Below are 18,573 nucleotides of genomic sequence, written 5' to 3'. Positions count from 1 at the left end.
TCCGGCATTGAAGCGATACAACCAACACCATACTCTAAATTCGCATAGACCTATATATTCGACACATCGGCAGTTGCAAAACAGATTCAAAACAATGCATCACAATGCTCCAGTCCCCGATTCAGACCGCACCGTACCACCCCGAGTTGACAGTGTGGGGTGTCATTGGCCCGACCCCGTACACCTACTGGACCGGCGCGGCCTGTCAGCCGGTCAGCAGGTGGAGCGCCAGTGCCTCGTCGTCTGCCACCGTGCCGCCCGTCTCAATAAGGTCGTCGTCAGAGTCGGCCTGCCGCCGCCGACTCCGCTTCGAGGGGGAGGCCGACTGCTTGGCCTTCCGCTTCGCCGCCGGTCTGGAGAGAGGGGGAGAGGGGGCTGGTCAAACGGGGCACTGGGCAGCATGGCAGTGGAATGGATTGATTGACGTGTCCAGCCCCGTATTGATGCAGCATTAACCATCAGACACCAGTACCAACCGAATTATTCTAGCATCTTATAGCTAGTAGCTGTGATATATTACTTTGAGAGCCGAAGGGCAAAACGACGGTCGAATAGTGTTAATTACCACAAACACCAGATAATAGCCACACATGCTCGTAACTACGCAATTCCGCAGATCATTCCTCACCTGACCGCTGGCTCATCGTCGCTCTCGTCTGAGGAGGCGGGCGCCAGGCTCCTGGGCCCGCCCTCGTCACTGTCGGACTCCGCCAGCGCCGGGCCGCGGTAATCTGCCGCCTCCTCGTCATCGCTGGCTGCCGGTGACGCGGCGTCATCGTCCGCCATCGAGGCGTCATCGTCGGGCGGCGGGGAGGCCAGCCGGACGCCGCCGTCGTCATCGGAGCCGCCCTCGTCCGGCTCCGGCTCCGGTTTCTGCTTCCGCTTCTTCTCTCTGAGGAAAAAAAAACGGGGACATGTCATATTGTCATACGTATGAAGCAGACGGGAAAACATGCTGCCTTTATCCACACCCCACATACATGATCTCTGTTACCTTGAGAAAGAGGTGGAAAAGGTGGCACACAACCTCCAAAAGGGAAAGGCAAGTCTGCACGTCCCCCGCCCAGTGATTTCAGTGCTCCCTACCCATCCTGCCCCCTCAGTGAACGCGCGGCACCCACTTGTGTTTGGCCTGGATCTTCTGTTTGAAGATCTGCCGGTCGATGCGGTCCTCTTCTTTGAGGATCTGCCGGACCGTGTCGATGTCGATGCCGCTGCCACCCTCCTGCTGGTACTTCTGCGCCAGCTCCGACACCTGCTGGCGCGTGTGGTCCAGCACCGCCTGTAATAGGAGAGGGAAGGGGTCAGAAATGCACTGGGAGGACCGGGAACGGGACGACCACTGAGTGACTCAAATGACAAGACTAGCGAGGTGCGTATAAGAGCGTATGCATGAGATATTAATCCATGAATTTTTTTCTCTTAGTCCGAACCTTTTGATAGGAAGGATTCACAACGACAGAGTCACGCTAAGCGAAGCTTGTTGCGGTGACCCTGCCCTCTACCCTCCGATCACGCAATTCCGGTTCTATGGCAGAATTTTTAGTCCAAAGTTTAACGTGCGCACATAGCCGCGCACGGCCGGTCCCCTCACTGACTTCGCCTGGCTACGCCCTGCCACCAACCGCAACCATACCTGTCAGGAGGCCCAAATTGTCAAGCGCCCGTCGCGCTTCGAACCCGGACTGTTGTAACCGGGAACGCGTGCTCTCACCACGCGGAGTCCAACGCTCTACCAACTGAGCTACGGGACCGGCTGATGATCCGTGATGTTCTTTTTTCTTTGCCAAGCGAGTCAGTTCTCACGCATCCAGCGTATTTGAGCAGATAACTTTGTTGAGATGCAGAGAGCATCAGCGATGGAAAATGAACAAATCAGCACTCATGGCTGAAATTATTGCATTTCCACTCTAAAAATGATACCGATCCAGCGCCCACAACGCACCTCGCCCTCCTCATTGAAGGTCATTTTCTTGTTAGGCAGGATGCTCTTTTTGAGCATGCGGTGCGCAGCGGCGGCCTTGGTGACCTTCTTGGAGGCTCGGCGCTCCTCGCGCTTCCTGAGCTCCTCCTCCACCACGGGGTCGGTGCCGATCGAGTGGTCCACGCGCTTCACCTTCAGAAGGCCGTCATCCGAGTCGCCGTCACCGTCATCTGAGGGGACAGAGAGCGGCCCGGGAGGGGATCAGTTTATCAGCTGAGATACACAGCGGGGAGAAGGGTTCTGTTAGGAGGAAAAAAGAGCTGAAGTACAGACCGGGAATCAGGAGCAAACATGACTAAAAAGTCAGTCAAAGAAGAGACTTAACGGCGCGACAGCGGGACGTGACGGTCAGAATCACTGACGCACGGTTAGTCAGAGACAGGGAGCAGGGCAGGGTGAGAAAATCAGTGACAGTGAAGATGCAGATGCCAAAATTTAGCGTCTGAGCGATATTGAGTCATATTGCAGAGGATAAGTGGTGGATCGATATAACAGCTTCTAAAGCTTCCGTCGAACTGTCGAACTGTACCCACACCCACCCCTGCTCCACCCCGGTGTCCCTCAACTGCCCAGTCATGTGACGCTCACCGTCGTGGAAGTTGTAGGCGGTCCTAAAGAGCGGCTTGTACGGTTTTCCGTCGGCCGTCTGTTTGCTCTCGTCAATGCCGCTGTCCTGCTCCTCCGCCGAGCCGCTGGCGGCCGCAGCGGCTGAGGTGGACGCCTCCGTCTTCACTGGCTTGGGCGCCGCCGCCTGCTGCTGCTGCTGCTGTTTCTTCATGAACCGGATCCGGGGCGCCACGGCCAGACCCAGAGACCTAGGAACCGATACAAATATTGTAAAACAATTTAGCACTAGAGCAGAGGGTACCTAAACTACTGCGACCCCAACATAAACTGGCGACAACCGATCACGGTCTCATGGGGCAGTGGATGTAATCATCTGTAGCTGGTAATACATCTACCCAGGCTACATGATTACGCCCTAGTCCATTCAAGGACAAGAGGACTACCCCGCCCTCCCTGGAGGTAGCCAGCCTGGCCTACCTGGCGTAGGCCTCCGTGTCCACGCTGGTGACGTCAAACACCTCCTTGTTCTTCATCAGGAAGGTGGACTTGAAGTAGGACTTGAAGGCGCGCTTGGCCGACTCCTTGAGGTTGACGTCTCGGGCCAGCAACGCCTCCACCTTCCGCTGCACCGTCGCCGTCTTCATCTTGTTCACTCTGCGGTGGACAAAACAAGCGTAAGTCATGTAGAAAGCGGTTAGAGCACAGACATCCATTGCAAATAATCGGCATCCAGTCATTCATACACAGCAATTTAGGTCCTGATCGGCTACAGCATTGCCGCGAAAATTATACTCACTCGATTTTCTCGATGGGAATCTTTCTCTGCTGCAGCTGACTGACCATGCCTTCCTCCTCCCTGGGAGTGAGCACCAGCAGCGTCTCGCCGCCCTTCTGGAACCTACCAAACGCACAGACGGACATAGGACGAGGGGTCAGTGTCAGGTTCGAGAGCTAGTGCTCGAACATGGCAGTACGTGCGTCAGTCACGACACTCGGTTCCGTGCGGGTGACGAATGCATTTATGAGAAGAAAGCCAAGCCAAAACCATACTTTAAAATGAGTTCAAAATGAGACCAGCAAAACAAAATGATCCTAAAAAGGTAAATAGCTCGAGCCAAAAATAAAAATAGCAAGTTTTCCAGTGTCATTATATATCCAAGTTCGACAGTTTACCCAGCGGCACAGACCACCAGCCCCATCCTGTATAAACGCCGGCGCTGCTGTCTCCTCACCTGGCCGTGCGCCCGGCGCGGTGGATGTAGGTGTTGGCGTCCTCAGGACAGTCCAGCTGCACCACCCAGTGCACCGCAGGAAAGTCTGAAACGATAAACAGGCACGTAAATGTACGGGCGTCACCGAAGTAAGCGAGAAATTACCCACATATATCGGGAAAGGCAAGCAACTCAGTATCAACCTTTCCAAATCGCTGACCCATGTCAAAACGAATCCCAGTCCAACTTTTATCGCTGCCGAGGCCCCTGGCTTCCAACTCTGAAGCCAGGCTTCTGGCTTCAGGCTCCTGGCTGTCGCTGTCTGCTTCTGGCTCTGGCACTGACTTCTGGCTCCTGACTCACCGAGAGACTCTCCACTCACCCAGACCCCTGAATCTATCTCACTCAGACTCAGACTCCCACTCACCGAGGCCCCTGGCTGCGATGTCCGTGGCGAAGAGGACGGCTCGCTGTTTCCGACAAAAGTCGTCGTAGATGGCCATTCTGCGCAGCTGGTGCAGCGTTCCGTACAGAGCCATCACGGTGATACCGGGCCGCAGGCGACAGAACACCTCGTACATGTACTTCACCTGCGGGGGCGAGGGGCTAGGTTAGAAGACAGCGCATCGTTAGTACACTGTAGGGCGGTCACCAGCGAGAGCGATGGCAGCCAGGGATAGCAGGCTATGTCCATCAGCCGCACGGACCTCACAGACCGCACAAAATATTCATCAGAAGTGGCCAGTGCTCGAAAAACTGCCTTCATGCAAACGTTATGTGATTAGTGTGAACTGTATTAGTGCTGCAAGCGCCAATGAAATGACGGATCTTTTTACTAAGCTGAAAGTCAAATTAATATGGATAAAAAAGCACAAGTCCTAGCCACCTACCACTCCATCGTCAAAATCTCTAACCTGTTTGCAGGTCTGCATGAAGCAGAGGATCTTGTGCCGCTTGTGGTGGCGCAGGAACGACCAGAAGGTGTCTAGCTTCTCGTGCTGTTCACAGACGATGTAGCTCTGCGCCAGCCCCGAGGGGGTGCTGTGCTTGGCCTTCTCGTGGACGGATACGTAGACGGGCTCCTTCAGACTGAGGCGGCACAGGTCCCGCACCGACCTGACACACGGGCAGGGGAGGTCAGAATGAACCTAGCGAGAGCGCTGGAGGAGTCGAAGTCGAAGAAAAACCCGACTGGTTAGGGGTGTCTTCATTAGTTACATTTCCGCTAACACATAGGATCTTTGAGCGATTTACAGCATTTTCATTTCATCGACAGACTAGACAAAGTCGCTAGCAGCTCGCCCGGCACCGCCCGCTAGTCTCACTTGGTCTGCGTGGCGGAGAAGAGGAGCGTCTGCCGTTCGGTGGGCAGGTTGCCGATGATGGCGTTCATCGCCTTGGCGAACCCCATGTCCAGGCACCGGTCCGCCTCGTCCAGAATCAGCATCTGACGCGAAAAGTAGAGGGACGGGGCCGGTATGAGGTTATAGAAGTGCGAAGTCATAGGCAAACACATACAGGGAAACAGCTATCGGGGACTTTCATTGGTCAAATATTGAAACAAATATGTAGCTTGGGAGTGTTGGCGAATGTTACTGTTACATTCGAATTTCGAAACCGGTTATCAACAGACATAGCCAACATCTGAACACATCATGATACCTATCGAGTGTTTGAGAACGCCGACCGCATGGTTAGGGTTACCTGGAGGCTGTCGGCGCTGAAGAGCGGGTTCTCGTCCATGTGCTGCAGCAGTCGGCCCGGAGTGCAGACTATGATGTTCACCTGGTCCATCCGCTTACGCTCAAACTTCAGGTCCTTGCCGCCTGTGTAAGAACACGATGATGGCAGGGAAAAAGGTGGTGGAGCTACGAATGTGCCAGAAAAGACAGTGATGGACAAGTAGAACATTGGACAGTAGATGCAGCGTGCTTTCATTCGAACTTAGCAACTTCAAAAACTTTGCGCAGCATCTCTAGCTTTCCAAAGAAGACCATCTCTAGCTCTTTTGCCATTCAACTTGTCAACTCAACCATAAGAAGCACGTCAGCTAAACAACAGCCTGCAGCTACCTGGACCGTCACTGAACCACCCCTCACCTATGATGAGTCCCGCCGAGAAGTCGTGCTGCTGACCGATGTTGCCGAGGACGGCGAATATCTGGTAGGCCAGCTCCCGGGTCGGTGTGATGATGAGCGCACCCAGGCCGTCCACGCGCGTCCAGCGGCGACGGTAGAGCAGCTCCAGCATCTGTGCACACAGAAGAGGGGGAGGGAAGGTTACTGACCCGTCCAGCGGCGACAGTACAGCAGCAGCTCCAGCATCTGTGCAGGCCGACAAACGGGGGAGGGGGACGGTCAGCTATTGAAGCGTCCAGCGGCGCACGTGTAACAGCTCCAGCATCTACACGGTCGGAGGGGCAGATGGACGGACGGTCAGTTGTATGACTATTGTAACAGGGACGGGCATAACTAAGAGACAAGTAACGACTAGATTCCTAACAAAGCTGCCTCTAAGCATACAAAAACCTTTTACGGAGAGGAAAAAAGCACCGCCCCAGTTGAGATGCAACGACAGGATGAAGATGAACTGCCCTTCCAACAATCCCTTATTTCTCCCCACCCACCCTGTTCCCTCCCATCCCCACGGTGTCGGAGGCTGCCTCCCTGTCCCCTCCCCACTACCCCGCGGTCCGTACCGGTATGAGGAAGGCCAGCGTTTTCCCGGAGCCGGTCTTGGCGGCGCCCAGCACGTCGTGGCCCTGCAGCGCCAGCCGGACCGCCTCCCGCTGGATGTCGGTCGGCGTGGTGAAATCGTGGTCCCGCAGGCCCTGCCGCGTGCGCTCAGACAGCGGCAGCTCGTCAAACGACGACACGTCCGCACTGATCTGAGGACGGCACAACCAACAGTCAGAACAGATAGGGATGTGCACACTACCTACACAATCGATGAACATGGTAAATCTTTGATGATTGATTATTGTCAGCATCAGAGTTGCAAGTGAGCAGACAGTATCCAATTCATTCAAGTTACCATATGATAGAATAGGTAGTATAAATATCAAGTATGATATTTATTGCATTGTTGTAGGCATAATAGGTACTTACTGATTCATATTGTTCCTCAAGTGCCTTTATTTCTTCCAGTTCAGAGTTGTTTTTCTTTTTCCCTTTTCCTTTTAACTTCTTGGATGCTTCCTTGTTCTTCATAATTGGTTCAGTATCTTTATTCAGTATCTAAGAACTAACATTGACACAAACTGAAAAGCGGCAACACACATTGGAATGTTTTAAAAACATACCAATACTGACATAATGTCAAACATTCACATAAAACCAATCATTTGTTACAAAATCAGCCATACTATCTAGCAAAGGAGAGTGCATACTAAATTGCAAAACAGTCATTGCAACCATGCGGGGAATGACAAAAACGAAAGACAAAAATCCATGTCAGTGTAGCAATTAATGTTAGCTAAGTTTGGGATTAAGACTTTAGTGAATATTTATGTCAAATGTCAATTGTCTTACAATTGCAAGAGCCACTTATAAGTCCAAATCCAGCTTGCACAGAACCTGTTTATCCCGGCATCGCATGGGATTTCCCTACCCACGGCAGCATGGGGACAAACGGAGGTCGACAAACCTGTTATCTCGAGAACTATTGGTGCCAGTGGCGAAACAGCGTTTGAAAGCTTTCCACGAGATCTTCCTTAAACATTCTGAAGATTTCAAGATTGAGCTCAAAATTTGGGTCAGATTCAGTTCAACCTTCAAGGGTCTAATTCTGGGGTAATACATGGTTTGACAATATGGTGTGGTTTCTATTCAATTTTGAGCCTAGGGTGCACAAGAGGGATTTGACCCACCCTAAGAACATATGTGCCATACAGTGCCATACTAAGCACGAGTCAAATACCTTAATAAGAAAAAAATTGAGACGCTTTTGTAATCACCCCTACACACCCTTCTTGTTCTTGTGCTTACTTACTTGTACTTGTTGGGTTAGGGCGCATAGCCTCGTTGAGCTCAAGCGTCCGTAGTTGTTGTCATCAGTGCGCCATTCTGGTCTCGATCGAGTAGATGTTGCAATCGGTTGCAGCCAGATTGTGCAGAGGGAAACTAAGCAGATGAAGGAAAATGATAGGTTTAGCATGGGATGGCATGGGGATGTATGCGCGGGCTTCGGATATGTCCAGGCAGGAAATGTCCGGTGAAGTATATTAGTAACGGTTAGTTTCTAACATATAACTGATTAAAAACTTAAAAATAGAAACAAAAAGGATGGTTTCTGGTTATGAGTCATTCAATCATAACGCTCTTGACCTCGCATCTGTCCAGCGAGCCATTCAGTTCAAAAGGATCTTCAGGCACGAGTCTGCTCTTGGTACCTCACTCAGTTATCAACTTGCGTTGGAGGGTTCATGTCTCATGATCATACCGATCATAACGAGCCTCAACTTCGGAACTATGCGACTACTTCTACAAAAGAAGGGACCGGATGGTACAAAAAAGATTAACGAAGGTATACATCCAAGAGAAATCTAGAAAAAGAAACTACAGTAGCAAACCAATACAGGCTGCTCTTCATTCATCCACTAACTGCATCCATCTCTCACACCGATGCATCTCCACTCCCGCATCCTTCTCATTCAACATTCAATCTCCATTCATCCAATCATTCCCACACAATGCACGACTGTTACACACATGAGGACGTCCACAGAGCAGTCGCAGCACATAGCACAAAACACCAGAGAGACGATAAAGTAAACAATCAACACAAATTACAAAAGCAGGAGATCACATCAATGTGCCAGATCGACGGCCATGCCCTCCGCATCAGTCGCGACGGGGTTCGCCAATCGGCAGGTAGACTAACATAATCCAATAATTGCACATGATAGCTTCAAACACAAATAATCACAGCTAGTTCATCGCAGATCATCGCAGTCACAGCTTTTTGAAGAGATTGGTAGCACGTAGGAACCTGAAAACCTCGTCAGTGATGTCCGGGTGTTGATCACCCAGAAGAGTTTTCAGGGTAAGTGGTACATCCAATTGAAGGCACTTCTGAACAATCGATTGTCGGTGAGTAGCATACACTGGGCACTCCACAAGTATATGTTTAACTGACTGGGGACACAAACATCGGTTACATTCAGGCCTGGGGTCTCTATCTATTATATGTCCGTGAGTGAATCGTGTATGTCCTATTCGCATGCGACATAACAAGATTTCCTCCCTGCGACTGGCGCGTTTACAAGATGACCATGATCCAACTTCATCCTTTATCAACTTCAAGTTGGTGTTTGAGTTATACTGCTGCCAGCACTGATTGAACAGGCGACGGACAGACAACCCAATATCGGGATAGTGCTCTTTGGGACCCATTTCAAGGACTACTATTTGATCCAGCGAGATAGCCTCCCTGGCCTGACGGTCAGCTAGCTCGTTCCCAGTGATGCTGCAGTGTCCAGGGATCCACAAAATAACAAGTTCGCGATCAGACAAAGTAATCAATCGATGACAGGTCTCTAAAATCTTCATGATAGTAGGATGGGAAGTGACCGGCCCACGAAGAGCAGTCAGCACGGACAGGGAGTCCGTGCAAATGACACATCTCATGATACCACTTTCCTCCACAAATCAGTCCCACGCACAAGGGGGAAAAGCTCAAATTATTGAGCGCTCAAAATATTGAGCGTGTGACGTCAGAGGCTCCCATAGGCGTAATGCTGAGGGCTCAAAAAATTGAGCCGTTTCAGGAACACGTTTTGCAAAAGCAACTCGCAACACCTAGGGAGAAATGGCAACACCCTAGGAGAATCACTAATGATGCAAAACAGATTAGGCTTTCATATTTTTCACTGCTCAAGCTTCAATGATTGGGGGAACACCAATTTATAGGTCGAAATCTTACGGCATACCAGGATGACTTAAAAACAGGCCAATATTTATGTCGAAATAAAAGTTATTTTTTGTCCATTCACGTTTTTTTCTAGGGTTCTGTTGGAAAGAGCATTTTTCATACTACCCAAAATGATTGCGATTCAATTTCACATTACCCATATCGGAGAATATTTTTCATTTGGCGGCGCCGTTTGTTTATTTCGTCGCGACGGCTCCGGTCGCGTGGTTGTCGTCGTCCTTGTGTTGAGGGTAAGTTTTTATCGTTTTAGTTGTACTTAGATGTTAAAAGGTACACTGAAAAGTTTGAATATGCTGTGATTTTAAATTTGGATACACGTAAACGTCAATCAATTCACGTTTTCCTCGATTTGCGTGCAGATAAGTAACTGTCGACGAAAGTGGCGCCATCCGATATGATGTTTTGAAGGAAGGAGACACAACATATTTACGTGAAAATTTTTGTTTTTTAGTGGTCTAAGTGCTTCAAAGAGGCTGTGAATGTTTTCTTCACACAATTTTTCATTAGTTATGATGAGGTAAAAGGTAGTTTCAGTCTTAACTTTCAAATAATTGACATTAAAACATATGATAGTCCACTGCTATCAGTGATTGAGTACCTTGTTATTTGGCATTTCTTATTAATTTGAATGTATTCTCTATCCATATCTCCTGATAGTAAGTGACAATACTCTGCCAATATGTTTCCATAGTTTTCACATTCATTTTCCAGTCCTTTACATAACATCACAATTTATAATCAACAAAACTCAACTCCTTCATTACTTCACAACACTGACAGCATGACAGACTGACAGTCAACTATTGTGTGGGTGAATGCTGAAACAGGATAGCCACTTTTCTGACTGGCTCGCTCATATGACATAAGATAAAAATGATCCTTTATATCATTTCCATCTGGAGGATCGGAGTCAACGGAAAAGGAAGGCCACTTTCAAGCCTCAAGGTCTAGGCCGCCAGACGCCAGTCGGCAGTCACCACCAAATTTATAATCGATTAATTCATTATTATACTTTGAGACCCTTAGGTCACTGGATCAGCATCACATTTTCAGTTTCAATATAGTAAAGGTTTTTATTTGTATGATGTGAAATATTTTCCTGAATCAGAATTTAATTATCCCTAGGTACCTGGTAGAGGTTTTGGATTTAATGCTCATTGTTGGTGTGCAGTCAGGATGTTTTGATAGGTCCAGATAGGGAATCCTGAGCAATTTTATAGTAAAGTGGTCTCCTTATAATCACCACACATTTTATCAAAAGCATTTGCAGAATTCATTCAATGAAGAATTTTATCAATGTTGCACCCATTTCTTAGACGACCTAGGCTGCATCTTTTTTTTAGTTCCTGTTGTATGACATATTTTCCGTTTTGTTCCACTGCATAAAGAAAAAAATTGTTTGAGATCACCAAACAGCTTTTCTTTTCTGGCAGGTCTGCACAACCAAGCGGTCGCTGGCGAGGACGTCGGCCGTCTCTGTGGGTAAGGTCATCTGCTCAGCCTTTGTGGAGATCAGCAAGACGTCACTAAGATGAAGACTTCGCTGGAGCAGAAGCCGCTGACCCGTGTCCGATCGGGCAGGTCATGCTCGACGGCACGAGCCACAACTCGAACGACTCGGTGACATCAACAACATGGTGGAGCAGGTGAATGAGTTTGGCGACGTGTTGTGCGACTGCAAGAAGGGTTGTCTGCGTGTTCTGGCCGGCGGAGCGGCGACGCTGCGCAGTCTGTGCTGGCGGTGAGCAGCTGGCCGTGGTGACCGCGCGCGCCCACATGCGCCGACAACCTGTGCGGCTTCGACGGCCCGGGACAGCCCGATGCCGCCCACTATGCGACGCCGACCGCGCACTGTCCGCACGGCCACATGGAGGTGTGCCCGCGCCTTTTGCCCGCACGCCGCTACCTCGCAGCTGGTCTGCAACCACGCCGTCGCCGCCTGTAGCCCGATAACAAAACGGCTGTCTGATAATGCCGCGTGTTCTTTGTGATGTTGCTACTGTGATCGTTGCTACTGCTGGTCTGAGACTCGATGTTTCCATTCGTCTTTTACAGGATTTGATAATGATAAGCTTAGTCCGAGCTTAGGTCGTTTATATCATTTGTTATATGGCATATTTTGGATCAAAGCAGTACGACACTGCCTCCTGCTTTTGTGATGTATGCTGGCAAGACGCAGGTTCCGGTCGCAGGTCACCCGGACCCGGTTCCAATGTGGTCGGGCTGGCATGCGATAATGTGATGTTGTTTTGCTCGTCTCTGTGTTCCACACTTGATGATGTTTGTGAATCTAACCCACATTGTAAAGTATTTTTGTTTGTTTGCGGGCGATGGCCTTGTAAGTTGTAACCGTGGCAATACAGTTTTTCCTGCTATAATTCTCCAATATTCAAGGGTGGGTGGATGTCTCTGTATTCACGTATTCCCTTCTCCCAGTACAGTCAGAGAATATCAATTACAGTATTCATACGGATTATTCAAGCCTTGTATAATTATTTGAGGTGTGCCGAATCCGAAAGACCGATAAAACTACTAGCGGAAAATGTGACATGATGCCATGGGTTTGTGAAAAGTTTAGGTACCACGTAGCATTCAACTTCCTGCATTTCTGTTTCAACTCAGTTTAACGTATTTCAACGAACATAACATCAAAAATGGCAGCCAGTACCGGCTTCACCTGTCACGGAGAACGCTCAAAAAATTGAGTGTAGATGCTGGCCGGCACTCAATTTTTTGAGCGCCAGCTGACTGTCGTCTGTCGTGGCGCTCAATTTATTGAGTATCGCGGTCCCGAACGACAAGTGGCGCTCAAAAAGTTGAGCGTCTTTAGGGCATTTTCTTTCCAAAAACACCGATATAAATTATCACGGCGAGTGTTCGAGAAGAAACCTTGTTGCTCTCTCTTGCCATTGATACCTTATTTGGATACGATATTTGCCGTAGTGTGACGCTAGAGGCATTGTAAAATACCATCGTTTCGCCTATTCCTTCATAATGGGGCCCGCTCAATTTTTTGAGCGCTCAATTTTTTGAGCTTTTCCCCCTTGTGCGTGGGACTGAAATAACAGTGCCCGTAGTATAGCGAATGCTTCCGCCGTAAATACAGAGCAGTTATTTGGCAGCTTAAACCTTTCACGTCGGTTTCCAAGTACATACGCACATCCAACACCATCATGGTTCTTTGATCCATCAGTAAAGCAGAAAGAGAACGTTGCATATCTCTCTCTGAGGTCATTAAACTGACATTGCACTTCAATATCAGATAAGTTTGCTTTTCTCTCATTTGTTAGTCGAATCAGATCACATTTCTGCAAGTGCCAAGGCGGGATGGTACCAGATAAGGACGTCAATTCGTTCGGCATATCAAAGTTTGTCTCAGCGCATATAGCCGAGAGCCTCTCATACACAGGGAAGCCTGCGATTCGCTTCAAATAATCACTATCAATGGCAGGCAGCGATGCACCGCGTGATATCAATTCAAGACATGGATGGTTGGGGTCACTCTTCACTCTCAAGCAGTACCGTAAGGTCAAATCGCACCGTCTTAATCTCAGAGGGGGTACGTCTGCTTCCACCATCAGAGGTAGTATGGGGGAGGTTCTAAGCGCGCCCGTAGCAATCCTCACGCATGCATTCTGGATGCTATCAAGCGACTCAACTGTTTTGTTTCGTGGACCATCCAGTATCTGGCATGCATAATCAAGTATTGGCCGTATCATTGATTTGTAAATTCGCAAAAGTATCGTTCTATCCGCTCCACAGTTCCCTCCGGCCAAACATCTTAGGATTGATATACGTTTAGTTGCCTTTCCCTTCACATATTTAATATGTTTGCTCAAATTCAGTCTCGTGTCGAGCAAAACCCCGAGAAACTTGACCTCCTCGGAGTAGCTCAAGTGCTCGTTGTAAAGTCTCAATCGGGGCACAGTGGCTAATTCCCTTGCTTTCATATATCGTCTGAATATAATGGCATTGCATTTGTGCGGTGAAAAAAACAAAGCCCCATCTGTCAGCCCATGAACTAACATGGTCGAGAGCTAACTGCATTCGGTCAACTAATTGTGCAATTCTCCTTCCTTGCACCCACATGGTACAATCGTCAGCGTACAGCGCACATGTTGGGTTTCCGGGGACTCCATCAAATATGTCGTTTATCATGATGTTAAACAACACCGGAGAAATTACACCACCCTGTACCAAGCCATTGTCCTGTTCAAATGTATCGGAGAGGCAGCCATTTCTGACTTGAAAGGTTCGGTTATCAAGGTAGGATCGAATGAAGTGCATCATTCGCCCTCTGAAACCAAGTGCGTGCATCTTGGTCAGCAGGGCCGCCGTCGAAATAAGATTATACGCATTCTTAAAATCCAAGAATACAGCTAAAGTATACCGGTTGTAAAAGAAGCCCTGTCTAACATTGGACTCCAGTCGTAGTAAATGATCAGCTGTGCTCCGTCCCTTCCGAAATCCGCATTGAATGGCTGAAAGCATTCCTCCGTTTTCAATAAACCACGCCAGCCGTCTGGTAACCATTCGTTCCATGACCTTACTGAAGCATGATGTAAGCTGTATAGGTCGGTAAGATTCGGGTTGGTGACTTGGCTTCCCGGGTTTAAGGATCGGCACCATAATGGAATGTTTCCAAGTGTCGGGAAGACGCTCTGAAAGCCAAATGTAATTAATCAGCTTTAGGATCTGTGTCAATTGCTCATCATTAAGTTGCTTGAAAAACATGTAGTGAATCTTATCAGGCCCAACAGAGGTATTTCCACAATGGGAAACTGACCATCTCAATTCATCAATAGTAAACATGTCATTGTAGCACTCGTCGTTGTCGCTCGCAAACGATGGAAGCTGTTCGAGCAAAACACTCTCTCTTTCCCTAAAGGCAGCTCTATAATTAATGGACGCCGACATCCCCGAGAAGAAATTCCCGAGCACGTCAGCGACTTCTTTGGGATCGTCTGTCATATTGCCATTGATGCATAATACGGGCAATGGCCGCTGGTAGCGCTCCTTCTTTGTAAAACGCCGTATTATGTCCCATAGTTGTCGCATAGGGGTGGTATGTTTGAACATATGTAGCAGTTTCTCCCAAGAGTCCCGTTTTGCCTGTCTAATAATTCGCCTTGCTCTTGCTTTAGCAGCTTTATATTCCATGAGGTGTAAAGTTTGGTGGCTACGACGAAACCGGTTGAGTGCTCGTCGCCGACTACGAATCGCCTCTTTACATTCCTCAGTCCACCATGGACAAGTGTACTTTGAGTTGTTCCGTTTCATAGGTACGCTATCCTCCGCAGCCCTCAGTAAGGCTTCGGTCATAGCTGTGCAGTTTTCCATTCCTATTCCTTCACAAAATCGTAAGTCGCACTTCTCAGTAAATTCAGACCAGTTGGCCTTATTAGTATTCCATCCCGTGAAATCTGTGTTCCGACAGGTGTCAGTTCCAGGCAGATCAAATGTTATGTATATTGGGCAATGATCACTGGAATATAGATCAGAGTCGGTACACCATTGCAGGTACTGACCTATATTACCCGTGCTCAATGTTAAATCAATATGGGACCATAGTCCAGAGTATTCATCGAGCCGTGTCGGGCTGCCATCGTTAAGAATATTCAGTGCGTGTTGACGAATAACTCGTTCCCATATGACTCCTCTCTGGTCACAACGATCTGCGCCCCACATGTAATGTCGGCTGTTAGCGTCTGTACATATAATAAAAGGTTGTGGCAGCTGGCTCACCAGACCACTGAGAACCTGCTGCGAAAGACGCTCGTTCGGCGGAAGGTACAACGAACAAATACACAGCCGACATCTGCCAGTTGGGACCGATATCATATTGCAACAGCTTGTAGACAAGTATTCAGATTTATCTGACAATGGGGATGTTTATTGTTAACATAAATACTGACTCCTCCCTGTCTCCTGTCCGTATTGGGAAATGCGTTATAAAGAGTGTAATTATTAAGGCGGAAATCATAAGGATCATTAGGGAGAAAATGTGACTCTTGGATGCAAATCACATCTTTGCCTTTTTCCAGTAGCACAGGTTTAATCTCCGGCCATTTTCCAATCATTCCACGAGCATTCCATTGCATGATGGTAAAACTCCTCACACTATTAACCATAACGCTGTTTCTAACTAACTATTCGACGGAAAAGTACCCAGCACGGTCAAGGTCACCTTTGCGCTCGTTCTCGGCTCTGAGGTCGGGCTCACGCCGCGCCCCAGGACCGGGCCCACGCCTAGCCCCGGGGCCGGCCCGCCGACCTCGCGATAACATCGGGTCACGTGACCTGCCCCACTGCCCCGGGCGCCGGTCGAACCATCCCGGCTCCGACGGAACACGCCCGTTTCATCAGCCCCGCCGCCAAACCGACCCAAAAAAGGATCGCCTGGTAGACTGACGACGACCACCACAAAATCAAATATAACACATGAGATACTGAAACCAGACACCAGATGCAAATCAGGATAAGGAAATAAATAATACATAATCTGGGTACCGACTAAAACCTGCGACAAACGCAGGCGACTGTAATCACTGGAAATAATTGTTCGATATTTGCCAGAAAAAAACACAAACACAGAAATGATGCTTTTGCTGGGTATTGTCTAAGAGTTGGGGGGATGGGAATTGTTTTGCCAACACTGTTTGGACGAAGGAAGTCGCGAAGCACTTTGGGCCCGCTGCATTGGTTTGGGCCGACCACGTTCACCTCGCCCTGGGGCTCGAGTGAATCGAGTCAGCTCGGGGGACGGCGAAATCTCGTCATCCCCAGTCAGTGCTGGAAGGACAGGCATGTTGCCTCCCTTCTTTCCCTTGCCCTTCCTCACAGTTTGCCACTTCCCAATCTCCTTGTCAAAGCCAGTCACTGGTCTTTCATCTGAGTCGACATCACCATGTTTTTGAACCTCCATAGAATCACTCTCTGTCTCTATGCATGAAATCTCACCACTACTCTCTACACCCTGTGCACCGCTGTCAGTGATGCAGGCAGGCTCTGTCTCCTTGTCTGTGCCTTTGGGATCCAATTGTTTGCCCAGAACCTGCTTGAGCAAACCCACCAGCTCTGTCACTGCATCTTCAAGCTTACCCACCCTGGTTTTCAGTTCCTCCTCCTGTGGGGATGAGCTCTGTGGTACCTTAAGGACCTCAGAATATGATTTTGGACTCTGTTTCTGTGCTTGTTCCTCAAATTTTTTCCTCGCCTCCCCAAAGGAAATGTCTTGTTCTACTTTCATTCTACATATTGCCCTCTCTTTGACCCATATCTCACACCTCCTATCCTGACAGGAGTGGCCACTCTTGCCACAGTTGATGCACTTTGGAGTGCACTCTCCCTCATGACTCGGTTCCCCACAGACAAGACACACACGATCATCCTTGCATGTCGTTTCAGAATGGCCAAATTTACCACATTTGTAACACATCATTGGATTTGGGATGTACTGGTCAACTTTGTAAGTGACATAGTCCAAAGAAATCCTAGAAGGGCAGGTGGGGGTATCAAAAGTTAGAAGGAGTGTTGCTGTCCTTTCAGTGCGCCCATTGACCTTCCTTGTGAACCTTTTGACCTTTGTGACACCAAACTCTTTCAACCACCCAGCTACTTCCTCCTCAGACAGTTCCATCAGGTCGTGGGCCCGCACGATACCCCGGGAGGTGTTGAGCCGTTCATCCCTGATCACCTGACACTCCTCACCTGCAAACATTTGAACTTTCAGAAGCTTGGAAGTCTGAGACTCATTTTTTGTCCTCATCAGCAGCCCACCATCAGCCAAGAGGCTAGCTTTAGCCAGCCTATCATCAGGTCCCAGTATCCCTCTGATTCCGAGCTGAACCCAAGGCCATCCCTTTGATTTAAATGAAACATCAGATAACAACTTTACCTTCAAGAAAGACCCTGTGTTGTTGGACTCTCCTCCGTCAAAGAAAAACTCGTCAGGTCGCACCCGCTTTACGGGCCGCCTCCGATCCATCACTGCATCACCTCTTACTTCAAAGAAAGAACTTGCCTTGCAAACGAAACAGAAAATAGAAACCAATGAACCCAAACTCCAACACCCTCAGTAACGCGCCAGAGATCGCAGCTAAACTCGAGCTCCTCCTCCGCCGACGTCTCGCACACGAATGTTGTTCTTGTGCTCTTCAACAACAAAAACCACGTGCGATCTGCGTTCGTTACATGCTTTTCAGAGATATTTGTGCTTGAGAATCTAGCGATATAATTTTGCTAGAAAATTTATATTGATATTCCTTTTTAAAATGATGCATCAAAGTATCTGAATAAATGACAGGAAATCCTAATAACGAATATTTGAAACATTTTTGCCTGAAGTCTTGTTTTTAAAATGAAATTAAGGCAAAATTACATGCTTAGGGTGCGATCGGCGATTAGCATGAATATTTGGCAGCTCTCATATGGAAGCTGTATTTCTTCATACGAAGGTATTCCTCTAAAATTTACGCGAGAGGACAGTATATTCTGCAGCGCCCCATATGCGGTAAGACATAAAAAGAATTTGGTCAAAATCAAAAAAGTGAAACGTGTGACGTGCTCACAGAGCCGGAAACAGCTCACACCACTCACCGACACACAGGACAGGAGTTTTGTAACGTGTTAGACGCCACCATTGCCGTCTGCGGTCTGCCACTGACCGCACGGCGCTGCCGCTCCCACCGAAGGGCGAAGGCTATTTTGTTAGCGAGGCGAGCGAGCGATTCTGTTAGCGTGCTGTTAGCAAGGCGAGCGTCGGGATCTTCCGGGATCTCACTTATATGTTATAGTGTTGGGTTCCATTTGATGGTATAGGCCCTTGTCTAAACCATTTTTCAGGGCAGAGCGATGAAAAATAGGTCCGGTATAAAAGGG

At 48.7% G+C, this 18,573-nt stretch overlaps 1 protein-coding gene across 9 annotated transcripts; it reads right to left on the bottom strand.

The window, feature by feature from the left end:
• Positions 1-39: 39 nt before the first annotated feature.
• On the bottom strand, positions 40-17,833 carry LOC122391691 (probable ATP-dependent RNA helicase DDX10). Of its 9 annotated transcripts, none has more exons than XM_043385869.1 (17): positions 17,591-17,833; positions 7,753-7,883; positions 6,870-7,021; positions 6,461-6,649; positions 5,862-6,012; positions 5,467-5,588; positions 5,088-5,209; positions 4,677-4,878; positions 4,190-4,352; positions 3,784-3,868; positions 3,348-3,449; positions 3,029-3,205; positions 2,573-2,799; positions 1,946-2,154; positions 1,122-1,282; positions 629-892; positions 40-353 (listed from the first exon to the last, which is right to left on the bottom strand). In XM_043385869.1, exons 3-17 carry the CDS (start codon positions 6,969-6,971, stop codon positions 206-208), a joined length of 2,424 nt encoding a protein of 807 aa, XP_043241804.1. In that variant the 5' UTR covers positions 6,972-7,021; positions 7,753-7,883; positions 17,591-17,833; the 3' UTR covers positions 40-205. The 9 variants fall into 9 exon arrangements, with proteins under 9 accessions (XP_043241804.1, XP_043241796.1, XP_043241799.1 ...); XM_043385861.1 differs by having other exon boundaries at positions 7,753-8,243; positions 17,591-17,827; XM_043385864.1 differs by having other exon boundaries at positions 6,870-7,005; positions 7,753-8,243; positions 17,591-17,827.
• Positions 17,834-18,573: the final 740 nt, after the last annotated feature.

The sequence above is a fragment of the Amphibalanus amphitrite genome, unplaced genomic scaffold, assembly GCF_019059575.1.
Source record: "Amphibalanus amphitrite isolate SeventyFive unplaced genomic scaffold, NRLGWU_Aamphi_draft 000449F_arrow, whole genome shotgun sequence".
Taxonomy (NCBI): domain Eukaryota; kingdom Metazoa; phylum Arthropoda; class Thecostraca; order Balanomorpha; family Balanidae; genus Amphibalanus; species Amphibalanus amphitrite.
The sequence above is the reverse complement of the archived record's forward strand: the minus strand, read 5'-3'. Positions and strand labels throughout refer to the sequence as shown.